This window comes from Schistocerca gregaria, chromosome 1, assembly GCF_023897955.1.
Source record: "Schistocerca gregaria isolate iqSchGreg1 chromosome 1, iqSchGreg1.2, whole genome shotgun sequence".
In the NCBI taxonomy this organism is placed as follows: domain Eukaryota; kingdom Metazoa; phylum Arthropoda; class Insecta; order Orthoptera; family Acrididae; genus Schistocerca; species Schistocerca gregaria.
The window spans coordinates 1,202,876,466-1,202,897,723 of NC_064920.1; the positions used below are offsets into that span (position 1 = coordinate 1,202,876,466).

Genomic DNA, 21,258 nt, shown 5'->3' on the forward strand with positions numbered 1-21,258 from the left:
TGTAAAAAACTGCTGCTCTGTTAGGAATACCTCGTTTTTTCATTGACTGTAATGTTGCTGTCATCATCAGAGAGAAATGTTTCTTCATGACTAACGCTATTAGAGAGGTCACTGACGAATTTAAGGAAAAGTGTAGGTGCTACTATGCTACCCAGAGAAACACCTACTTAAGTGTATTTTGGTAGTGATAAATGCTTCACAAAATAGTGTTATTTGAAGTTTTTATGTTACGCCTACCCTTGGTACCCCACCTGCTAGGAATGATCCAAACAAGTTCTCCTTTGTAAACATTCACTCATGTCAGATTTCGCTACCAGTTATGATACATCCTGAGCACAAACTTTACACTTTGATGCCTCAGGTTCTGCACTCAGCTTGCGACCATAAGCAGCCACTTTTGTCTCTTTGGCCTTAAGCTATCTCTGTATGGAGAACAGTATTGAAAGCCTTGAACAGATTTAAAGATATTCCCGTGACGCACTCAGTTTTAGCAGTTGCACCAACAACCACTTTTGTAAATTCTCCTGGGTTTATATCACTTCGGGTCCTAAACTGTGATTCTCTTACAAAGTTGTATTTATCCAAATAATTAATTAATCTGTCTTTCATAACAAGTTCTATTGTTTTTTGTTGTTTTTTTTTCTATTGTCACACCGGGACATGGTCCATCAGTTTTCTGTGACTTCACTTTTATTTTCGTATTTTGTACCAAGTAACTTTATCTCTCAACATTCTCCAAGTTTCAGTCTATCAAAGAAGTTTAAAAATATTCCGTCCTTTGCTTTGCTAATGATGTAATTCTCTATACTCCGCAGATATGTAGCTTTGACTGTCTTATGTTGATTTCTTCTTCTGTGGTACATGGCCTCTCTGACTTGAAGCATTGTGAGATATGTTCGTTAGTATTTAATGATGGGTTATGATGTTGATGTGACAACCATGATTTTTATCAGTTTAAAAGGAAAACTGAATATGTTTTCCTCGTAAGTTTGTATTGACAGGCACCCACATGCCTTGCTCATACAGTGGCACCAAGCAGTCAGGCCTGCAAGATGAGTTGTCTGCCAAGCGAGTGGATTCATTTTTTATTTGTCAAGTAACATCAGCTCTAGTACTCACAATTAAGTTACAAATTATTCTCCTGTTTGAATATTAACCAACGGAAATGGGTCAGGCACATCTGACTATTAAAAGTTTACACAACTCTGATTGTTCACTACGCACTGGCAATACCACATTTTAGTTCTTATTCAACGACTTTGATCAACACGTGACCATCGCACTGAATATGAATGGCGCACACATTATAAATTCTGGGAATCATGGCAACATACTATTCGAAGGAAAAGGCCACCAATCTTTTTCTTTTCACTATCTAATTTATTCCGATAAATTCTATAACCTAAACACACAAATTCTATAACCTACAACAATAACACATGAGAAATTCCTCCCAGTGGGCATGACTTTACTCTCTATCTTATGGTCTGGTAATTATTTAACGCTACAATGCACTTTCTGGATAGGATGGTGGATCTTTTGCTATATCTCACACTTCGACTCTCACACCCATCATCACGAAAATTTGCTCCAGACCGAGCGGTACAAAAAGTAACATGCATAACTCACTGCCTCTGAAACTATCTTCTTACTTTCCCATGCCAACCACACATAATTAAATTTCATGAAATACATCACACTGGCAACATAAAATACAAAGAATAGTCACAACGTTATAATCACATCACTTTCAGCTTTCCCACTTCAATAGTATTTACCCAGTTTCACACGACACTGCCCCACTTCGTAACTTTTCTTTCCTACTTTGAACTCTGCAGGATATATGTACGTCTTCCTGTGCAATGGAAGCCAAGTGGCGTTGCTGGATAGACGGCTGACTCACCTTGCTTCTCTCTCAGAGTATTATAGTTTGAATCAAGCGTCACACGGAAACATAACACGCAAAGCAATATTAAGAACATATTCATCACACACGCGAGTCCTCAACTGATGCCATGGACCAGTATTTCTCTTTATCCTTTGTCTCACACACAGATCGAGACTCACACAGTACTCACCTCGTGGAAGTAGTCGTCTATAATTTCAAGTCCTGCACACGCCATCTCTTAAATATTTCCAGCTTTAGTACACACGCTAGTAATTCAACTTAACTTAAGCACTCGGAAGTATTTCAACTTATTGCTACACGTGGTTTCATTGCGACCGTTGGTCGCTTCCGAAGATTACTATGATCTCCTTAATATTACCTGCCTGACATTTAACACTCCCCACAAAAGTTCCTGAAGTAGAGAAATTATTATTCCAAACTACACTTAAGTATTTCACATTCATACCATGTCTCCACTCTTTTTTCTTTATGGAGCACACCTAAGACAGGTCTTACCAACACAAGATCCAGCGGCAGAGTGCTGAAAAATGGCTGATCTCGCACCTCCGCCAAGGTGGTGGAGCACCATGCTTCCGTATTGGTCAGCCACATTTCAGGCCCTCAAAGCTCAGGTAAATTTCATCTCTTTGGTCCCACCAAAGGTGACCCAAGTACCGTCTCAAAGATGATCATATATTGCACATTCGCTATCTGTGGTTAGCAGACGACCATACATTCATTCATTTCGCAGATCTCATCAAATTGGATGTAGGGATTTATTTTGTGGGAGTGCACATGTGATCAATTAAATAAATAAATTGTCATTCTTTCCTACACTGGTATCCGGTTTCGGTATGGTAAGTGAAATTGAGTTATTATTACATAAAATATGTTGTTGTGACAAGAATAACGAAGAATGTTGTACATATTTTCAATGTCGGGCGGTACTGTACCCTTTGAATATATATAATTTTGTACCCATGCTTTTGGTGAATTATGTCATTTTCGTGTGTATTGGATTTTCTCATTTTCTTTCATATTCGATATTAACAGATTACCAGTGACGATCACCTATTGCCGAAAGTGGTATATGACATGTAGGTTAAATGAAACAGCTGATGCCAGAATGAGATTTTCACTGTGCAGCGGAGTGTGCGCTGATATGAAACTTCCTGGCAGATTAAAACTGTGTGCCCGACCGAGACTCGAACTCGGGACCTTTGCCTTTCGCGGGCAAGTGCTCTACCAACTGAGCTACCAAAGCACGACTCACGCCCGCTACTCACAGCTTTACTTCTGCCAGTAGCCGTCTCCTACCTTCCAAACTTTACAGAAGCTCTTCTGCGAACCTTGCAGAACTAGCACTCCTGAAAGAAAGGATAATGCGGAGACATGGCTTAGCCACAGCCTGGGGGATGTTTCCAGAATGATATATTCACTCTGCAGCGGAGCGTGCGCTGATATGAAACTTCCTGGCAGATTAAAACTGTGTGCCCGACCGAGACTCGAACACGGGACCTTTGCCTTTCGCGGGCAAGTGCTCTACCAACTGAGCTACCGAAGCACGACTCACGCCCGGTACTCACAGCTGTACTTCTGCCAGTATCCGCCTCCTACTTTCCAAACTTTACAGAAGCTCTTCTGCGAACCTTGCAGAACTAGCACTCCTGAAAGAAAGGATAATGCGGAGACATGGCTTAGCCACAGCCTAGGGGATGTTTCCAGAATGATATTTTCACTCTGCAGCGGAGTGTGCGCTGATATGAAACTTCCTGGCAGATTAAAACTGTGTGCCCGACCGAGACTCGAACTCGGGACCTTTGCCTTTCGTGGGCAAGTGCTCTACCAACTGAGCTACCAAAGCACGACTCACGCCCGGTACTCACAGCTTTACTTCTGCCAGTATCCGCCTCCTGCCTTCCAAACTTTACAGAAGCTCTTCTGCGAACCTTGCAGAACTAGCACTCCTGAAAGAAAGGATAATGCGGAGACATGGCTTAGCCACAGACTGGGGGATGTTTCCAGAATGATATATTCACTCTGCAGCGGAGTGTGCGCTGATATGAAACTTCCTGGCAGATTAAAACTGTGTGCCCGACCGAGACTCGAACTCGGGACCTTTGCCTTTCGCGGGCAAGTGCTCTACCAACTGCGCTACCGAAGCACGACTCACGTCCGGTACCCACAGCTTTACTTCTGCCAGTAGCCGTCTCCTGCCTTCCAAACTTTACAGAAGCTCTTCTGCGAACCTTGCAGAACTAGCACTCCTGAAAGAAAGGATAATGCGGAGACATGGCTTAGCCACAGACTGGGGGATGTTTCCAGAATGATATATTCACTCTGCAGCGGAGTGTGCGCTGATATGAAACTTCCTGGCAGATTAAAACTGTGTGCCCGACCGAGACTCGAACTCGGGACCTTTGCCTTTCGCGGGCAAGTGCTCTACCAACTGCGCTACCGAAGCACGACTCACGTCCGGTACCCACAGCTTTACTTCTGCCAGTATCCGTCTCCTACCTTCCAAACTTTACAGAAGCTCTTCTGCGAAACTTGCAGAACTAGCACTCCTGAAAGAAAGGATACTGCGGAGACATGGCTTAGCCACAGCCTGGGGGATGTTTCCAGAATGAGATTTTCACTCTGCAGCGGAGTGTGCGCTGATATGAAACTTCCTGGCGGATTAAAACTGTGTGCCCGACCGAGACTCGAACTCGGGACCTTTGCCTTTCGCGGGCAAGTGCTCTACCAACTGAGCTACCGAAGCACGACTCACGTCCGGTACCCACAGCTTTACTTCTGCCAGTAGCCGTCTCCTACCTTCCAAACTTTACAGAAGCTCTTCTGCGAACCTTGCAGAACTAGCACTCCTGAAAGAAAGGATAATGCGGAGACATGGCTTAGCCACAGCCTGGGGGATGTTTCCAGAATGATATATTCACTCTGCAGCGGAGCGTGCGCTGATATGAAACTTCCTGGCAGATTAAAACTGTGTGCCCGACCGAGACTCGAACTCGGGACCTTTGCCTTTCGCGGGCAAGTGCTCTACCAACTGCGCTACCGAAGCACGACTCACGTCCGGTACCCACAGCTTTACTTCTGCCAGTATCCGTCTCCTACCTTCCAAACTTTACAGAAGCTCTTCTGCGAAACTTGCAGAACTAGCACTCCTGAAAGAAAGGATACTGCGGAGACATGGCTTAGCCACAGCCTGGGGGATGTTTCCAGAATGAGATTTTCACTCTGCAGCGGAGTGTGCGCTGATATGAAACTTCCTGGCGGATTAAAACTGTGTGCCCGACCGAGACTCGAACTCGGGACCTTTGCCTTTCGCGGGCAAGTGCTCTACCAACTGAGCTACCGAAGCACGACTCACGTCCGGTACCCACAGCTTTACTTCTGCCAGTATCCGTCTCCTGCCTTCCAAACTTTACAGAAGCTCTTCTGCGAAACTTGCAGAACTAGCACTCCTGAAAGAAAGGATATTGAGGAGACATGGCTTAGCCACAGCCTGGGGGATGTTTCCAGAATGATATATTCACTCTGCAGCGGAGTGTGCGCTGACATGAAACTTCCTGGCAGATTAAAACTGTGTGCCCGACCGAGACTCGAACTCGGGACCTTTGCCTTTCGCGGGCAAGTGCTCTACCAACCTTTTTTTTTCGCTGACCACTTTCTTTTTTTTTTTTTTACTTTTTACGCTACCCCCCCTTTTTTTCACGGTCAAGTGCTCTACCAACTTTTTTTTTTCGTTATATACACAAAGCAACAGTTGTTCAAGGTACCAGTTAAACATATACAAATGAGTGTAAGGTAAACAAATTATTAGAATAACATTAAATACAACAAAATATAACATCCTTTTTTGTTTCTTTTTTTTTATAATAATTTGTATTGAAGAAACTAAAAGTACATATATATTCACTATGCAAGAGTTCTTCAAGGTACCATTCTATTTAAACATATACAAATAACTGTTAGTTAAGCAAATAAATAAATAAAGACATTGAAAAAATAAAAAATAAAAAAAATTAAATACAACAAAGTATAACATATTCTGTCTTCTTGCTTTTTTTAATTTTTTTTTATTTTTTTTCGATGCATGGGAACGTGGGTAAGGGTGTTGCATCATGTGACAGGTATGCATGGTACACCCCAGCTTTGAGGGGGGTCAAGGAAGACGCTGCGGAGATAACCGGCAAAAGTTTGTCGGTAAGATGGTTTTCGGGTGAGGGTGCTATGCGAGGTCACAACTTTGTACCAGAAGTCAAGGACTGTATGCGGACCATTTTGAAAGAGGTATTCTAAAGCCAGTCCTCGAAACCAGATGAGAGTATGGTGCTTAGCAAGAGGGTAGTGAAATGTCTGGGGCAACAACAGGAAATCCGGGGTTACCGTCGTTGGCGGGGCACGGAGGTAAAAGCCCACGATTCGTTGGATGAGGAGCCATACGTTTTGTTTCAGAGGGCACGTAAGACGGTGCTCGTCGGTGTCTTTGAGCTGACAGTCAGGGCAGAGTGGGGAGGTGGCCAGTCCTATGCGATAAAGTCGACTGTTAGTCGGGAACTTTCCATAAACTAAAACATACCAGAGTGAAGACACAGACGACGTTAAAAAGGGTGCATGCACACACCCCCAAACCGTGCGCCAGTTAATGTCAGGATGCTGTAGCACCATGGGGTCGCAAGGGTTGGACAGCATAAACAAACGATAATAATCTTTTGTACTGGGAGGACGGGCGACTGAAAGATCGGCCCGAACGTAGCTGAGTTCTATGAAACAATTGGCGACGTGGTACAATAATGGAGAAATAGGTGCCACATTGATCGGTGGATCGAGAGAAGCTGGTCGGAGGATATCTAAGAGACTACGTGTTAAGGACGGAACCGTCCCCTGCCAGTGCCGCAACAGAGTGTGGACAAAGAGTGCAGAAGATCGTGCCCGCACGTTGACGAGTCCGAGGCCACCTTTTGCAGGAGGCAATGTTAAAGTGCTGTAGCGGACTTTGAAAAGTGCACCTGCTGACACGAAATATCCAAAGGCTGATTGGATGCGGCGGCCAAGGAGTAACGGCATTGGGAGGATCTGGGCGACGTGTACCAGTTTAGGGGCTACATACATGTTGACATAGGACACACGTTGGAGTTGGTTCAAGTTACGGTGCACTTGACCGCGGACATGGTGCCGAATCGACTGCAAAAGCCACCGGTATGCCAGGGCCACTGTGCGGTGTGTGGATCTCGTAAATTCGATACCCAAGTAACGAAGGCAGGTACTGACTGGGAGTGGGTTCGGCACCATAGCCGGGAGGCCGCGCCCAATGTGCATCATAGTCGATTTACGGACATTAAGAATGCTACCAGAAAGACGTCCATACTGGTGGATCCATTGGATGGCGTCATTGAGTTCCGTGGAGGAGTAGGTGAGAAAGAGGTGTAGTCACGCAAAGTGAGGCCCTGCAGTCTAGAGGTAAGTCCAGTGATGAGGGGCTCAAGTGCAATGGCATATAGTAAAGTAGACATAGGGCATCCTTGACGCACAGAGTGGCATATAGGAATCGGTCCAACAAGCCTCCCATTGACTTGAACCATCGAGACCGCGGGAAGTAGTAACCGAAGAATGGCATCGACAAAAAGTAACGGGAACCCCACACGTGTCGCCACCATGAGGAGGAATGGGTGTCGAACGCGATCAAAGGCACTCGTGAAATGGACGGATACCAGTGCTGCACGAAGGCGACAAGCCGACGCCAGTGCAATGAGGTCACGGCATTCTCCTAGGGCTGCTTGTAAGGTGGCCCCACAGGCACGTGCAGTCTGCTCAGGTGAAAGGACCGTAGGTAAGACGGTGCGTATGGGCGCTGCTAAGAGGCGTGCATAGATTTTATAGTCTGCATTCAGTAGCGTAAGGGGGCGATATGCAGAGACATGAGACCCTCGCTTCGGTCTAGGCACAGGTAGAAGAACGCCAGTGACGAATTCAGGTGGAATTGGGAAGGATGGAGTAAAGAGTTCCTGAATCATTTCCGTCCAGCGAGGAAGCATCAACGTGGTGAACGCCCGGTAAAACTCCACTGGGAGACCATCTGGTCCTGGTGATTTGTTCTTGGCCCCTCTGTTGATCGCTTCTACTACCTCTTCTGCGGTGATTGCAGACATCATGGACGATGACTCCGCTACGGTGAGGTTCCGGTCAGGGGAAGGACGGAGATCATCAGGAATGGGCGTCGCCATCTGTTCATCGTCATAAAATTGGCGATAATCTTCAGCAAAGGCAGACACCACCTCCGCCTCTGTTGTGTGGTGAACACCATCGGAGGTCTTGATGTGGGAGACGAAGAGTCGACGTCGACGACTATGGTCGGATGCGGCATGGATTGTGGATGGGGTTTCGTCGTGAAGGAGGTCTTGTCGACGGGAACGCACCACGACACCATGCAGTCGTGCACGTTGAAGAGAGAGGAGACGAGCTTTAGTACGTTGTCGTTCCCTATGAGTGTCAGGTGATGGAGGGAGCGCATCGAGCTCACGGAGGACGGCGTAGTAAAAATTTGTGGTGTCTCGATGCCATGCTGCTGCTTCCTCGCCACATTGTATGAAGGCCTTTCTGATCGCAGGTTTGGCACATTTGAGCCACCAATGGAACGTGGATGTGTACTGCGGAAGGCGTCGTTCGCAAGACGCCCACGTAGTGGCAATACATTGTCGGCAGTGTGGATCATTAAGGAGGGAGGTATTAAGCTTCCAGTAACCTCTGCTGCGCCACACTGACTGAGGTGGCAGAGCCAGGGAGCAAATGACGGCGCAGTGGTCCGAAAATGCAAGGGGCCACCGTTCAGCTTGGGCGACGTCATTGCCAAGGTGGGCAGAGACATATAACCGGTCCAGTCTGCTCGCAGAATGTGCTGTATAATGGGTGAAACCGGGGGTATTACCATGAATTTTCTCCCAAACGTCCACTAGGTGAAAACTTCGATTAAGGTGAGAAGCGCCGGGCATGGCGAATAACCAGGCATTTGGTCCTGAGGATGGAGGACACAGTTGAAATCGCCTCCCATGATAAGGCGATCATAGCGTCCAGAAAACAGGGGCGCCACGTCATGTCCGAAGAAATTGGACCGCTGCCGACGGTTCGAGGAGCCAGACGGAGCGTAGATATTGATGACGCGCGTGTCGAAGATGGTAACAGCCATGCCTCTTCCACAGGGAAGGATTGTCGCGTCCTTGAGTGGGATTCCTTCGCGTATGTAGAAAGCCACTCCACGCCCTGATTGATCACATGTGGACGTGTATGAGTCGTAGCCGTAGACTGGTGGTAGTGTGGCAAAGCGTACTTCCTGAAGAAGGGCGACGTCGACGTCAGAGGCCCGAAGCATGTCACATAGGAGTTTCAGCTTGGGTACAGTGCCGATCATGTTGATGTTCATCGTGGCAAACCGATACGTTTGTTTCAGTGGTGGTGGACGCGCATCTACCATCACCAAGGGAAGTAAGAGGAGGGCACCGACAGGAAGTCCCGTCCCATCAGCTGCAGGGCCTCGCTTTTGATGTTAACAGGCAGCCTTGTCCGGCGGAGGCAACTCATCCGGAGGAGGGGGCGTATCTTCCTCAATCTCGTCGGCCCATGCTCCTGTGCCATGGGTCCGTCCAATGTCCATGGGAATTGCGTCGTGGTGAGAGAGATCTGGAGTTGTCGGCGGGGAGACAGGCGACTCAACCGGCGCACCGATCGTTACATTGTGCGTGGCGACCTCCATAGTGGTCCCGTCCTGCGAAATGTCTTGATCATCGTGAAAGTTGTCCGCCGACCTCTGCATGGAAATGTCGGTTGGTTGGGTGTCGTCTTCGTCGCCGCGGGTGGCAGCGCTTTGAGAGCCCGTGGGTGAACGGCGACGGCGTTTGCGCCTACGTGGCGAGCGTTGTTTGCGCACGTGTTCCTCAGTGTCGGACGACGGCAAGGAAGAGCGTCGACCTGGTTCGAATGCGTCGGTGGGTACAATGAAATTGTCACACAGGTGTTGTGAAGAAGTACTGTTCTCCTCAGCGTCCGGTGCGGGAGCCTGTTCGGCGGCAAGGTTGTCAGGTGGGACGTCCGCACCGTCCATAGGTGACTGGGACGGTGGGACGTGCCGATCGGAAGGACCGGGCGACGGACTGGACGAAACTGTAGACGTGGCGAGAGCCGCTGCGTAAGTGACCAGTAGGGCGGTCATCGTGGGTGTGACGGACGCTTCCGACAACGGGAGCTGCGCGACACGTCGTTGAATGCATTCAGACCGTAGGTGACCTTCTTTCCCGCAACCGGAACAGGTTCGAGGTTGGCCGTCGTACATTATAATGGCACGGCAGCCTCCGATACGTAGATAAGAAGGCACGTGTTTCTGCAACTCGATGCGGACCTGTCTAACACCGTTTAAAACGGGATAGGTCTGAAATTGTACCCATCGTTCGGCAACATGTTCCAGAACGTTGCCATAGGGACGGAGCGCCTCGATGACGACGTCTGCAGGTAGTTCGAACGGCAGTTCGAAGATCCTTATCGTCCGTGTGCCGAGACCTGCGTGATCGACGGTAACGGGTCCGACGTTGCCGTCGGAATCGCAGAAGCGCAGTCCACGTTTTGCCTCTTGAAGCACCTTGTCGCACGCCGCATCGTTGATCATTTTGACGTAGACGATACTGCTAACTATCGACAAGTGGATACCAATTAGATCCGTTGGTGGTATCTTAACTTCATCGCGAATAAATCGTTCTACCTCCAGGGCCTTGGGTCGGGCGAAGTCGGAACAAAAGTTGAAACGTAATGTCTTCTTCCGATAGTTTTGCGCCATGGTGGTCTAGAAGGGAAAACGGCACTTACAGCGGCCGATGTAAACACAAACACACCGCGCGCGCCTCGCCCGCAGCGCTCTGGCGCGTGACCGCCTCGCAGCACTGCCGGCGGCAGACTGGCAACTGAGCTACCGAAGCACGACTCACGCCCGGTACTCACAGCTTTACTTCTGCCAGTATCCGTCTCCTACCTTCCAAACTTTACAGAAGCTCTTCTGCGAACCTTGCAGAACTAGCACTCCTGAAAGAAAGGATAATGCGGAGACATGGCTTAGCCGCAGCCTGGGGGATGTTTCCAGAATGATATATTCACTCTGCAGCGGAGTGTGCGCTGATATGAAACTTCCTGGCAGATTAAAACTGTGTGCCCGACCGAGACTCGAACACGGGACCTTTGCCTTTCGCGGGCAAGTGCTCTACCAACTGAGCTACCGAAGCACGACTCACGCCCGGTACTCACAGCTTTACTTCTGCCAGTATCCGCCTCCTACCTTCCAAACTTTACAGAAGCTCTTCTGCGAACCTTGCAGAACTAGCACTCCTGAAAGAAAGGATAATGCGGAGACATGGCTTAGCCACAGCCTGGGGGATGTTTTCAGAATGAGATTTTCACTCTGCAGCGGAGTGTGCGCTGATATGAAACTTCCTGGCAGTTTAAAACTGTGTACCCGACCGAGACTCGAACTCGGGACCTTTGCCTTTCGCGGGCAAGTGCTCTACCAACTGAGCTACCGAAGCACGACTCACGCCCGGTACTCACAGCTTTACTTCTGCCAGTATCCGTCTCCTACCTTCCAAACTTTACAGAAGCTCTTCTGCGAACCTTGCAGAACTAGCACTCCTGAAAGAAAGGATAATGCGGAGACATGGCTTAGCCACAGCCTGGGGGATGTTTTCAGAATGAGATTTTCACTCTGCAGCGGAGTGTGCGCTGATATGAAACTTCCTGGCAGTTTAAAACTGTGTACCCGACCGAGACTAGAACTCGGGACCTTTGCCTTTCGCGGGCAAGTGCTCTACCAACTGAGCTACCGAAGCACGACTCACGCCCGGTACTCACAGCTTTACTTCTGCCAGTATCCGTCTCCTACCTTCCAAACTTTACAGAAGCTCTTCTGCCGGTTATCTCCGCAGCGTCTTCCTTGACCCCCGCTCAAAGCTGGGGTGTACCATGCATACCTGTCACATGATGCAACACCCTTACCCACGTTCCCATGCATCGAAAAAAAAAAATTAAAAAAAAGCAAGAAGACAGAATATGTTATACTTTGTTGTATTTAATTTTTTTATTTTTTATTTTTTTAATGTCTTTATTTATTTATGTGCTTAACTAACAGTCATTTGTATATGTTTAAATGGAATGGTACCTTGAAGAACTCTTGCATAGTGAATATATATGTACTTTTAGTTTCTTCAATACAAATTATTATAAAAAAAAGAAACAAAAAAAGGATGTTATATTTTGTTGTATTTAATGTTATTCTAATAATTTGTTTACCTGACACTCATTTGTATATGTTTAACTGGTACCTTGAAGAACTGTTGCTTTGTGTATATAATGAAAAAAAAAGTTGGTAGAACACTTGACCGCGAAAAAAAGGGGGGGGGGGGTAGCGTAAAAAGTAAAAAAAAATAAAAAAGAAAGTGGTCAGCGAAAAAAAAAAGTTGGTAGAGCACTTGCCCGCGAAAGGCAAAGGTCCCGAGTTCGAGTCTCGGTCGGGCACACAGTTTTAATCTGCCAGGAAGTTTCGAAACAGCTGATGCTTAACGCGCTATTTGTAAAGTACTGTAAGGCTCTTGGTTCTTACCTGATCAAAACATAAAATGTTTTCTATGTTCCCACCTCACCTTCTTCTGCAGCAGCACAGTTCTTGCTTGTTCTAAAAAGTTCACTGTTGTGTATAATACATTTATTATGTGCGTTTTTATTTTGAACATTGTTTCAATAATTTGATTAATTAGTTTAATTACATCTCATCGATTATCAAATTGTAGCTTTTATGCATCGTTGCTGGTTTATCCCGTATCTATATGTTATTACAGTTTCATTTGTCTCTCTCCATTTCCTATTTTCATCACACTCCAAACTGCTCTGATTTTATTCTCTGCATTGTAAACTGTTTCCTCGTTAGATGAGTTTTTACAGCATTCAGGAACACCCTACAAATCCCTTTGTTCCCGTCATAAAAATTTATGTACTCTGTTTCATTATGATTCTTTTCATAGAACTGATGACTACCTAATAAATACTGTCATCTATTTGTTTTTGTGCCACCTGTGGATACTTTTGGAAGTGTTTTTCCAGAGGTCAGTGTAAATAATACTGAGAACCAAGAGAATGTTGTGGTCACATTGATCTGCACTCTCATCTTAGTTTCAGATCCGTAGTTCTTTGTGTTCCAATAAAAATCTTTTATATGCCTACAGTGTGTCGACTTTTTGGCACTTCATTTTACTGTTAAATTATTCAGAAATTGTCTGAGCATCTTAAGTTTTTCTACAGCTACATCAAACTTTTCCATTCTATATTTGTTGCCAGAAGTCTGATGATTAATGATGCTGTGTTTGCTCTGTTCACCAAAGGTGACATGCCAAAACTCTGATGCATGTTTGAGAATGCATTCATTTCATCTGTGTCATTGATGTTAATGTTCAAATTTCTACACAAAATATAGTTTATTTTTGTGGTTTACATTTTATATTTATCCAGAAATTCCATTACATTATTTTAAAAAGTACACTCTTACCATTAGGTGATCTGTACAGTAGGAAAATTATTAACTTTTTAAAATTTTTTAGCCTCATTATTTGACTATCTGCTATTTCAGTGTCATTGTCTACATCTACATCTGCGTGATTACTCTGTTATTCAGAATAAAGTGCCTGGCAGAGAGTTCAATGAACCACCTTCAAGCTGTCTCTCTACCATCTCGGTTGCTTTCAATAAATGAAAGTTCCTCTACCGTTTGAAAAAGTTCTGCACCAAGAGTCTCTTCTTCCATACAATGATAGCAATATATATTTTATTTCTTTGTCTCTACATAAATTCTCATTGACGCAATACACTGCACTTCTAGGACAGAAGGTCAACTTCTCTTATATTTTATTTTTTATCACTTGTGTGATTTGATGACGGACTTTTAAGTCTCGCAGGCCAAGGCTAGCGAACCTCACCCATCGACAGTGCCAAATAGCGTAAACACAACATGCACAAAGTCAGCGGTTGTTATCACCATTTCTAATACCGGATCACTCCATCTGATAGCTCTATTAAGGCATTTCTGACCATGATTGTCAGAGCAGCTCGACAGAGTGCACGTTTCTGCCATGCCTCAGGAACGTCATCACAGTCATGTGAGTACCTATGCCATATGCACCATCTCTGAACGATATGAAAGATTAAAATTATCAGTAAAATATTATTGTTCCATAAAGCCTTCAACTCAAACATTATTAGTCTGGATAAAGAGTTGAACTAGCACATGTTTTCGTTAACAATGGTCACTGAACTTGGGTCCTTAATGTGCCATAAATACTATTTATGGCTATAATAGTGAGGGTTATACTCAGAACGCTACTCTGGGGAGTAATCGTGTGTTAGGAAAGGTGGTCGAAGACATCTTGAAATTTGATGTACCATTGAGACAGAAAGGAACACAACACAATAGACAGATGCTGATGTATCTTATAGCTAGGAAGAGTAATGATCCTGAAACAATGAAACATTATAAAAACTACTGCACAGTATTACGAAAAGTTATTAAAAAGTCCAGAAGTATGTGCACTATGTATGAGATTAGCACATCTGATAATAAAATTAAAGCAATTTGGAATATTGTGAAAAGGGAAAAAGGGCATCTGAGAGCACAAGAAGACTGTATTTCTATAAAACACAATGAAAAGTTTGTTAACAAGAAGTCAGAAGTAGAACCAATTTTTAATTATCATTTTTTAGGTGTTGTAGAGAAGATAGGATCCAGTTATTCGTTAAAAATTGCAAGGCATTGTATGGAAAAGGTAGTACCTATGGAATTCAATAAAACTGAAATTCAACCCACCTCACCCACTGAAATTAGAGAAATAATAAACTCACTCAAAAGTAAAAGTTCACATGGAATTGACGGATTTCCGGCGGACTACTAAAAGCTTGTTCCCAAAAACTAAGTAGGACTCTCAGCCACATATGTAGCAGCTCACTGAAACAGGGCATTTTTCCAGATAGACTGAAATGCGCTACTGTTAAACAGTTGCATAAAACAGAGGATAGATCTGATGCTAACAACTACTGCTCAGTCTCACTTCTGACAGCTTTACCCAAAATTCTTCAAAAAGTAATGTATTAATAAGCAGCATCACATATTTGAAAAATGAAGTACTAAGAAGATGTCAATTTGGTTTTCAAAAGGCTTTTCAACAGAAAATGCTACATATGGTTTCACTGATCAGACATTAAATGAAATGAATAACCTAACATCACTCATTGGGATATTATGTGTTCTCTCAAAGGCTTTTAATTCTTGTAGGTAAGCTTAAGTATTGTGGTATGAGTGGGACAGTACACAAATGGTTTAATTCATACTTAACTGGTAGAATGCAAAAGGCTGAAAGTAACAATACAGATATTCTGCAAGGACTAGCAGAGTCCTCTAACTGGGAAGGTACCAGGAATGGTGTTCCACAGGGTTCTGTTTTGGGTCCCTTATTGTTCTTAATATATATTAACGACTTGCCACTCTATATTCATGGAGATGCAAAGTTGGTTCTTTTTGCTGACGACACAAGTATATTAAACACACCCAAGAAGCAATAATCAGCTCAGGAAATTGCAAATAATGTCTTTCAGAAAATTATTAAGTATTTCTCTGCTAATGGACTCTCAATAAATTCTGAGAAAACACAGTTTATACAATTCTCTAGAGTAAATGGCATAACACCATTGATAAATATAGACTATGACCGGAAGTCTGTTGCTAAGGTATAATACTCAAAATTTCTGTGTGTGTGCATTGATGAGAAATTGAATTGGAATAAACATATCGATGATCTGCTGGAACTGTTAGGTATAGATACTATGCTATTAGGGTTATTGCAAATTTTGGTGATAAACATATCAGTAAATTAGCCTACTATGTCTATTTTCATTCACTGCTTTCATATAGCATTATATTATGGCGCAATTAAGAGACAAAGTAATCATTGCACAAAAGTGTGTAATCAGAAAATAGCTGGACCCCACCCCAGATCATCTTGCAGACGTTTATTTAAGGAACTCGGGATATTCACAGTACCTTCGCAATACATATATTCACTTATGAAATTTGTCATTAATAACCTATCTCAATTCCAAAATAACAGCGAAGTGCATAGCTACAACACTAGAAGAAAGGATGATCTTCACTTCACTGTATTAAATCTCGCTTTGGCACAGAAAGGGGTGAATTATGCTGCCACAGAAATCCTTTGTCTTTTACCAAATAGTATTAAAAGTCCTACAGACAGCCAACCAACATTTAAAAGCGAATTAAAAGAATTCCTGAATGACAACTCCTTCTACTCAATAGAGGAATTCTTAGATATGAAGTAGTAACTGTAAAAATACTAATTAATTAATGAATTAATTAATTAATTTGTGTAAAGAAAATTATGTTAAAGTGACATGTTCCACATCATCACGAAATATCGTATTCATGCTCTATGGAACAAGGATTAATGTATGTATGTATGTATGTATGTATGTATGATATCCACAGCTGTGTAGCTCTCCCTGGATGATATCATTGGGTTTCTGCATATTGATGAAGATGCAAAGTGGTACATGCAAAGGGAACACTTTTGTATCATTCCTTCTATTATTCAACATTGTCAAATGTGGTATTGTAGTTCTAAAACACAGACTGGAAAACCTTCCGATTTTGTGAATTTACACCAGACGTCAGTAATCACCTGCTCAGCTGTATAAATAAGAGCACACATATATAGCTACACTCGCCTGAAGAATACAGTGCTTACCTTGGTGTTTGAACACTGTCACAACTGTTAATGACCGTAAATCGCCGCAGTAAACATCAATTCAAATTTTATCGAATGTACGAAGGACAAAATTCTTTTACCTCCATGCTTTGTAGGTGTCACACACCACGATGCACACTGGCTGACTGATGGGCTGCTTTGTGTGCTGCAAACAGCACACGTTGTGGTTTCGACGTAGAGAAGAGATTGTTATACAGCTCTGAGATGTAGAACGAGATGTTCATTCTGATCCTTCCCATGTACTTCCAGCGTTAGAGGAATCTAGGTCTTATGTTGCAACAGGAGGTGAATTTACTGCTATTCAGGTATGCCTGCATCTGCTGTCTATTCTTCGGTGTTGGTTCCAGTGTACCATTGTTCAGTGTGGCTGATACTGTAGGCTAATTTCTGTTCCTTGATCCGCTCCATGTGGGGCGGCGGGTGAAGTTTTGTTGTTGTTGTACGCCGTCTTTCTCACGCTGGCCGGGCAACTACTTTAGTGGTCAGCCAGAAAGCGGTGGAGAACATACTGACTATAGTTTCCAGTCTGGATCTACATCTACATCTACATCCATACTCCGCAAGCCACCTGACGGCGTGTGGCGGAGGGTACCCTGAGTACCTCTATCGGTACACGTCCACATTCTTGTCCAGCCCACTGAAGAAATGTTTCTATTCTCTTTCTGCTTAGCGGGATCAGGACTATGATTATATATAAAGGCATAGAGTTCCAGTTCATACATATATTTAGTTAAGTATCTCAAGCTCAACACTGCGAAAGTCACTATGTTCAATTGACAGTAAATCTGTCTATCCTAAACAACACTATTATCAGTTCTGAGGCGACCTCTACAGTACGTTCCTACCAAATTGTCATTCGCCCTGACTACTAAAACTCAATTAAATGTTCGAATTAAATGCTCGCCACAAAAGAGGAAATAATAGTCACCACTTGCCACGCGGATTTGTAATTATCAGGGACGGCACACTAATAGATATTTTAGCAAAAATCTAAGCGATCCAGGGCAGTGTACTGTCCTCGCGAGTTCACTAACAGTTATTACTTAAAATATGCGTTTTGTCGCTGTCCATCTCTGACGTCATGCGATGCAGAGCGCAATCCGGCGTTTGACAGATGCGGATCTTATAGTGGCTGAGTGCGAAGTGAACCTTTCTCCTGCCTCTCGGGCTGTATATACATATCTGCCGCAGCGGACGGCCAAGGGAACACCAGCTGTCACCTGCCTTATGCGCACGGCAGCAGCCCCTGAACGACCGCTTTCTCGAACACATAATCTTTGATAACAAAGTTGTGAATTAATTTAAAATTTTCTTAATCATTACCTGCCTTAAGGTAAGTTAGTTGAAATCACAGAAAAAGTTTCAGCTTGCTTGAATAAAAACTTTTCCTTCTAGAATGTATAGAGTGGAACGGACGGTAGATCGTTACCTCTGAACTATAACTTTAAAATACCTTGTATTCGTTGTCATTAATATTTAGGTCCTAAAATTTGTTATAGCTCTATTATTTAATAAGTTTTCTCATGTGCTGTAACCAAAATTTTCTAGCATTAAAATTACAGATATTTAATCTACTACAAATCGGTATGTTTTATGTTTTAGTTTCATTAAATTCATTGATTTTCATTAAATTACTCGAAAACTATTAGAGGTAGCTTAACGCGGCCTCTTAGTTATTACTTTTAGATTGAACTGAAGCATCATACAAAATTTTTACATCTCTAAGTCTAATATTTAGCGCCATTAATTTTTGTTAAAAGCGTGGATTCTGACTATAAGTTTTATTCTATCCTGCTGAAACTTTCACTTTTATTTTTGACACGCCTTGGCAAATTACGACCAAATTTTGGCTTTCTATATTTATTATTTAGCGCCACTTATTTTTTTCTTAAAATGGTATTTTTATGAAAACTATTGATTTAATTACTTCAAGGCTTGGAATTTAAAAGGGTATTACATTAAAGTATATGTTCACAAAGTTTGACTAGGAAATTTTGACTTTTAATTTTATACTTAATTACTACGCAGACGCATTAAGGTGACGTGGCACTACTAGCAATGAAATGGGTAAGTCCCAGGACACTCGCTCACCTCTGTATCTCACAAAGGATTCAGCGCTTGTTTCGCTTCATCCTGATAGATTCACACCTTCTACTGAATGGTATCTGCAAGGGCAGGAGACAATATAGAAACGTCTAAAGTGGAGACGACTTTAAATCTATGTAAAAATGCATCGTTTTACTGGCGTTTAGACTGCAGGCTTGTTCGCACTCAGACGCAGTGGATAGACCACAGGGCAGTCTGTGGAGGAGCTCCATATTGCCTACTGAGGGAACAATGTCTAATAGTATGGTGGAGTTGTTTCCCAAACACAGTTCGCGCTACACCGTTAACAGTTCTTGTATGCGGAGTTCACAATCGAGTTTTAGAGTGAATGTTTTGGGAAACTCTATTTATGTAGCAAATGAAGTTTCTTCTGAGTAAAAGCACTTAATATTAATATTATTCCTGCCAATTACACGTATATCTTCTCAACTCTAACCAAACTCTACTGATAACACCAACACTTCACAATTTTACTTTTGTCTGCAATGTGTGTAGCATAATACCTTTTTGATGTAATGTGCTATTTAATTTGACAGGATGAAATGAAGGCTGAAGGAACTGTGGCACGCAGTGACCAATGTGGAGCTGATGATGCAGGAGGGGAAAGCCATGCTGCAAGTAGCATCTGCGGTGGAGCTTATTTCGTGGCAGGAGATCTCCGTGACGGAGGTGGAGATGCGAAGGGTGATGACAACAACGAAGATTATGACACAGCAGTTGCCAGCTGCAATAGTGTTCAAGATGCTGTACAGGGCGCTCGTGTTGAAGATGGTGAGTTAAACTGCAATGACCACAATGCGTGTGGTGATACTGCACGTGATGGAGATAAAAGTACAGCAGACATCAGCCTCAGTAGAGGGCACGATTGTGAAGGCTATGAATGTTATCAAAGTGATGATGTTGCAGGTGACAGCTGTGATGGAGACAAAGGTGCGGTAAGTGTCAGGTACAGTGGTTCGTATGATGCGGAAGCCAATGATACAGCAGGTGAGAGGTGTGTTGGAGACAGTGATGCAGCAAGTGTCAAGTTTAGTGGAGATCATGATTTTGAAGGCAATGAATCTTATGAAAGTGGTGATGCTGAAGGAGACACCTGTCGTGGAGACAATGATGCAGAAAGTGTCAGCTGCAATGGAGTACATGACTTGGAAGGAAGTGGCTGTTATGAAAGTGCTGTTGCTGCAGTTGAAAGCTGTGATGGAGACTATAATGCATCAGATGTTAACCTCAATGGAGGGCACGATTTTGAAGTTAATCGTTGTTGTGTGCGTGGTAATTCTGAAGGTGACAGCTGTGATGGTTACAATGATGCAGCAGGTTCCAGACTAAATGGAGGGCTTGATTTGGAAGTCAATGGCTGTTACAAAAGTGGTGATCTTGCAGGTGATAGCTGTGATGGAGACAACGATGCATCAGGTGCCAGCCCCATTAGAGAGCATGATCTGAAAGCCAATGGCTCTTATGAAAGTGGTGATGCTGTGGATGGGAGCTACAATGGAGATGATGCAGCAGATGTCACCTGTAATGGATGGCATGATCTGGAAGTCACTGGTGGTGATGAAAGTGGTGATGCAGCAGGAGGTAGCTTTGATGCAGCTGATGATGCAGTAGGTGATGGCCATACTACAGAAGTTGATGTTGCACTCTCTTACACCACCACAGAGGTGCTGGCTGAAGACAAAGCTTTTCTCTCAGAGGGGCAGGTAAACAGTTTTGCAGGCCCTCCACCTTTTGCGACAGCTTTTTTGTTAACTGGAGCTCCAGCTAAACGTGCATTTACAAATAGGTGAAACTAAAATATATTCCTTTGTTTGGAATCAAAATTCCCCAAATATTACGAATAATTTTTTTAAATTTCCATTACTTTATTACGAGTTCAGAACATCTTTGTGTTCTGATAGTAAAACGTTGCATATGTAAATTTCAATCCATAAATATTTTTACTTATTGATTCCTTGCAGGTGATCCTTTCTTCAAACGTTTACATGTGCAACATATTGCCTGAGAAGTAAGTGGTAGATGAGCTGAAATGTGACCAGAATTTTTTATAAGTGCAAGGCACAGGACGTCTTTAGGTACTACACGATATTGACAAAGATGTGTAGCTTTGCCAACCCTCTCTAATATGCACCTTGAAAATCATAAAAGCGCGACAAACCTTCTTGGAGAAGTTTTATCCTTTGGCTGGTTTGGTGACTTTATTGAAACTAGTTTCTCCTAGATAATATTTGCGTGTTACTGACAATGATATCATTTTAGATACCATTTGTGGAGCGACTAAATAAGGCGTGGTGGGGGAAATAAAGAAATTGTATGTTCTCCCACGCAGAGCAAGTCCGCCGCTATAGCTTAGTGGTCAGAGCGCATGATTGTCATGTGGAGGAACCGACTTCAATTCCAGGTACT

The 21,258-nt window shown here is 43.6% G+C and overlaps 1 protein-coding gene across 1 annotated transcript; it reads left to right on the forward strand.

The window, feature by feature from the left end:
* The first annotated feature begins 19,394 nt into the window (after positions 1–19,394).
* Positions 19,395–20,642, forward strand: LOC126298814 (uncharacterized protein DDB_G0290685-like). The gene has a single exon (XM_049990318.1). It carries the CDS (start codon positions 19,395–19,397, stop codon positions 20,640–20,642), a length of 1,248 nt encoding a protein of 415 aa, XP_049846275.1.
* The last annotated feature ends 616 nt before the right edge of the window (positions 20,643–21,258 follow it).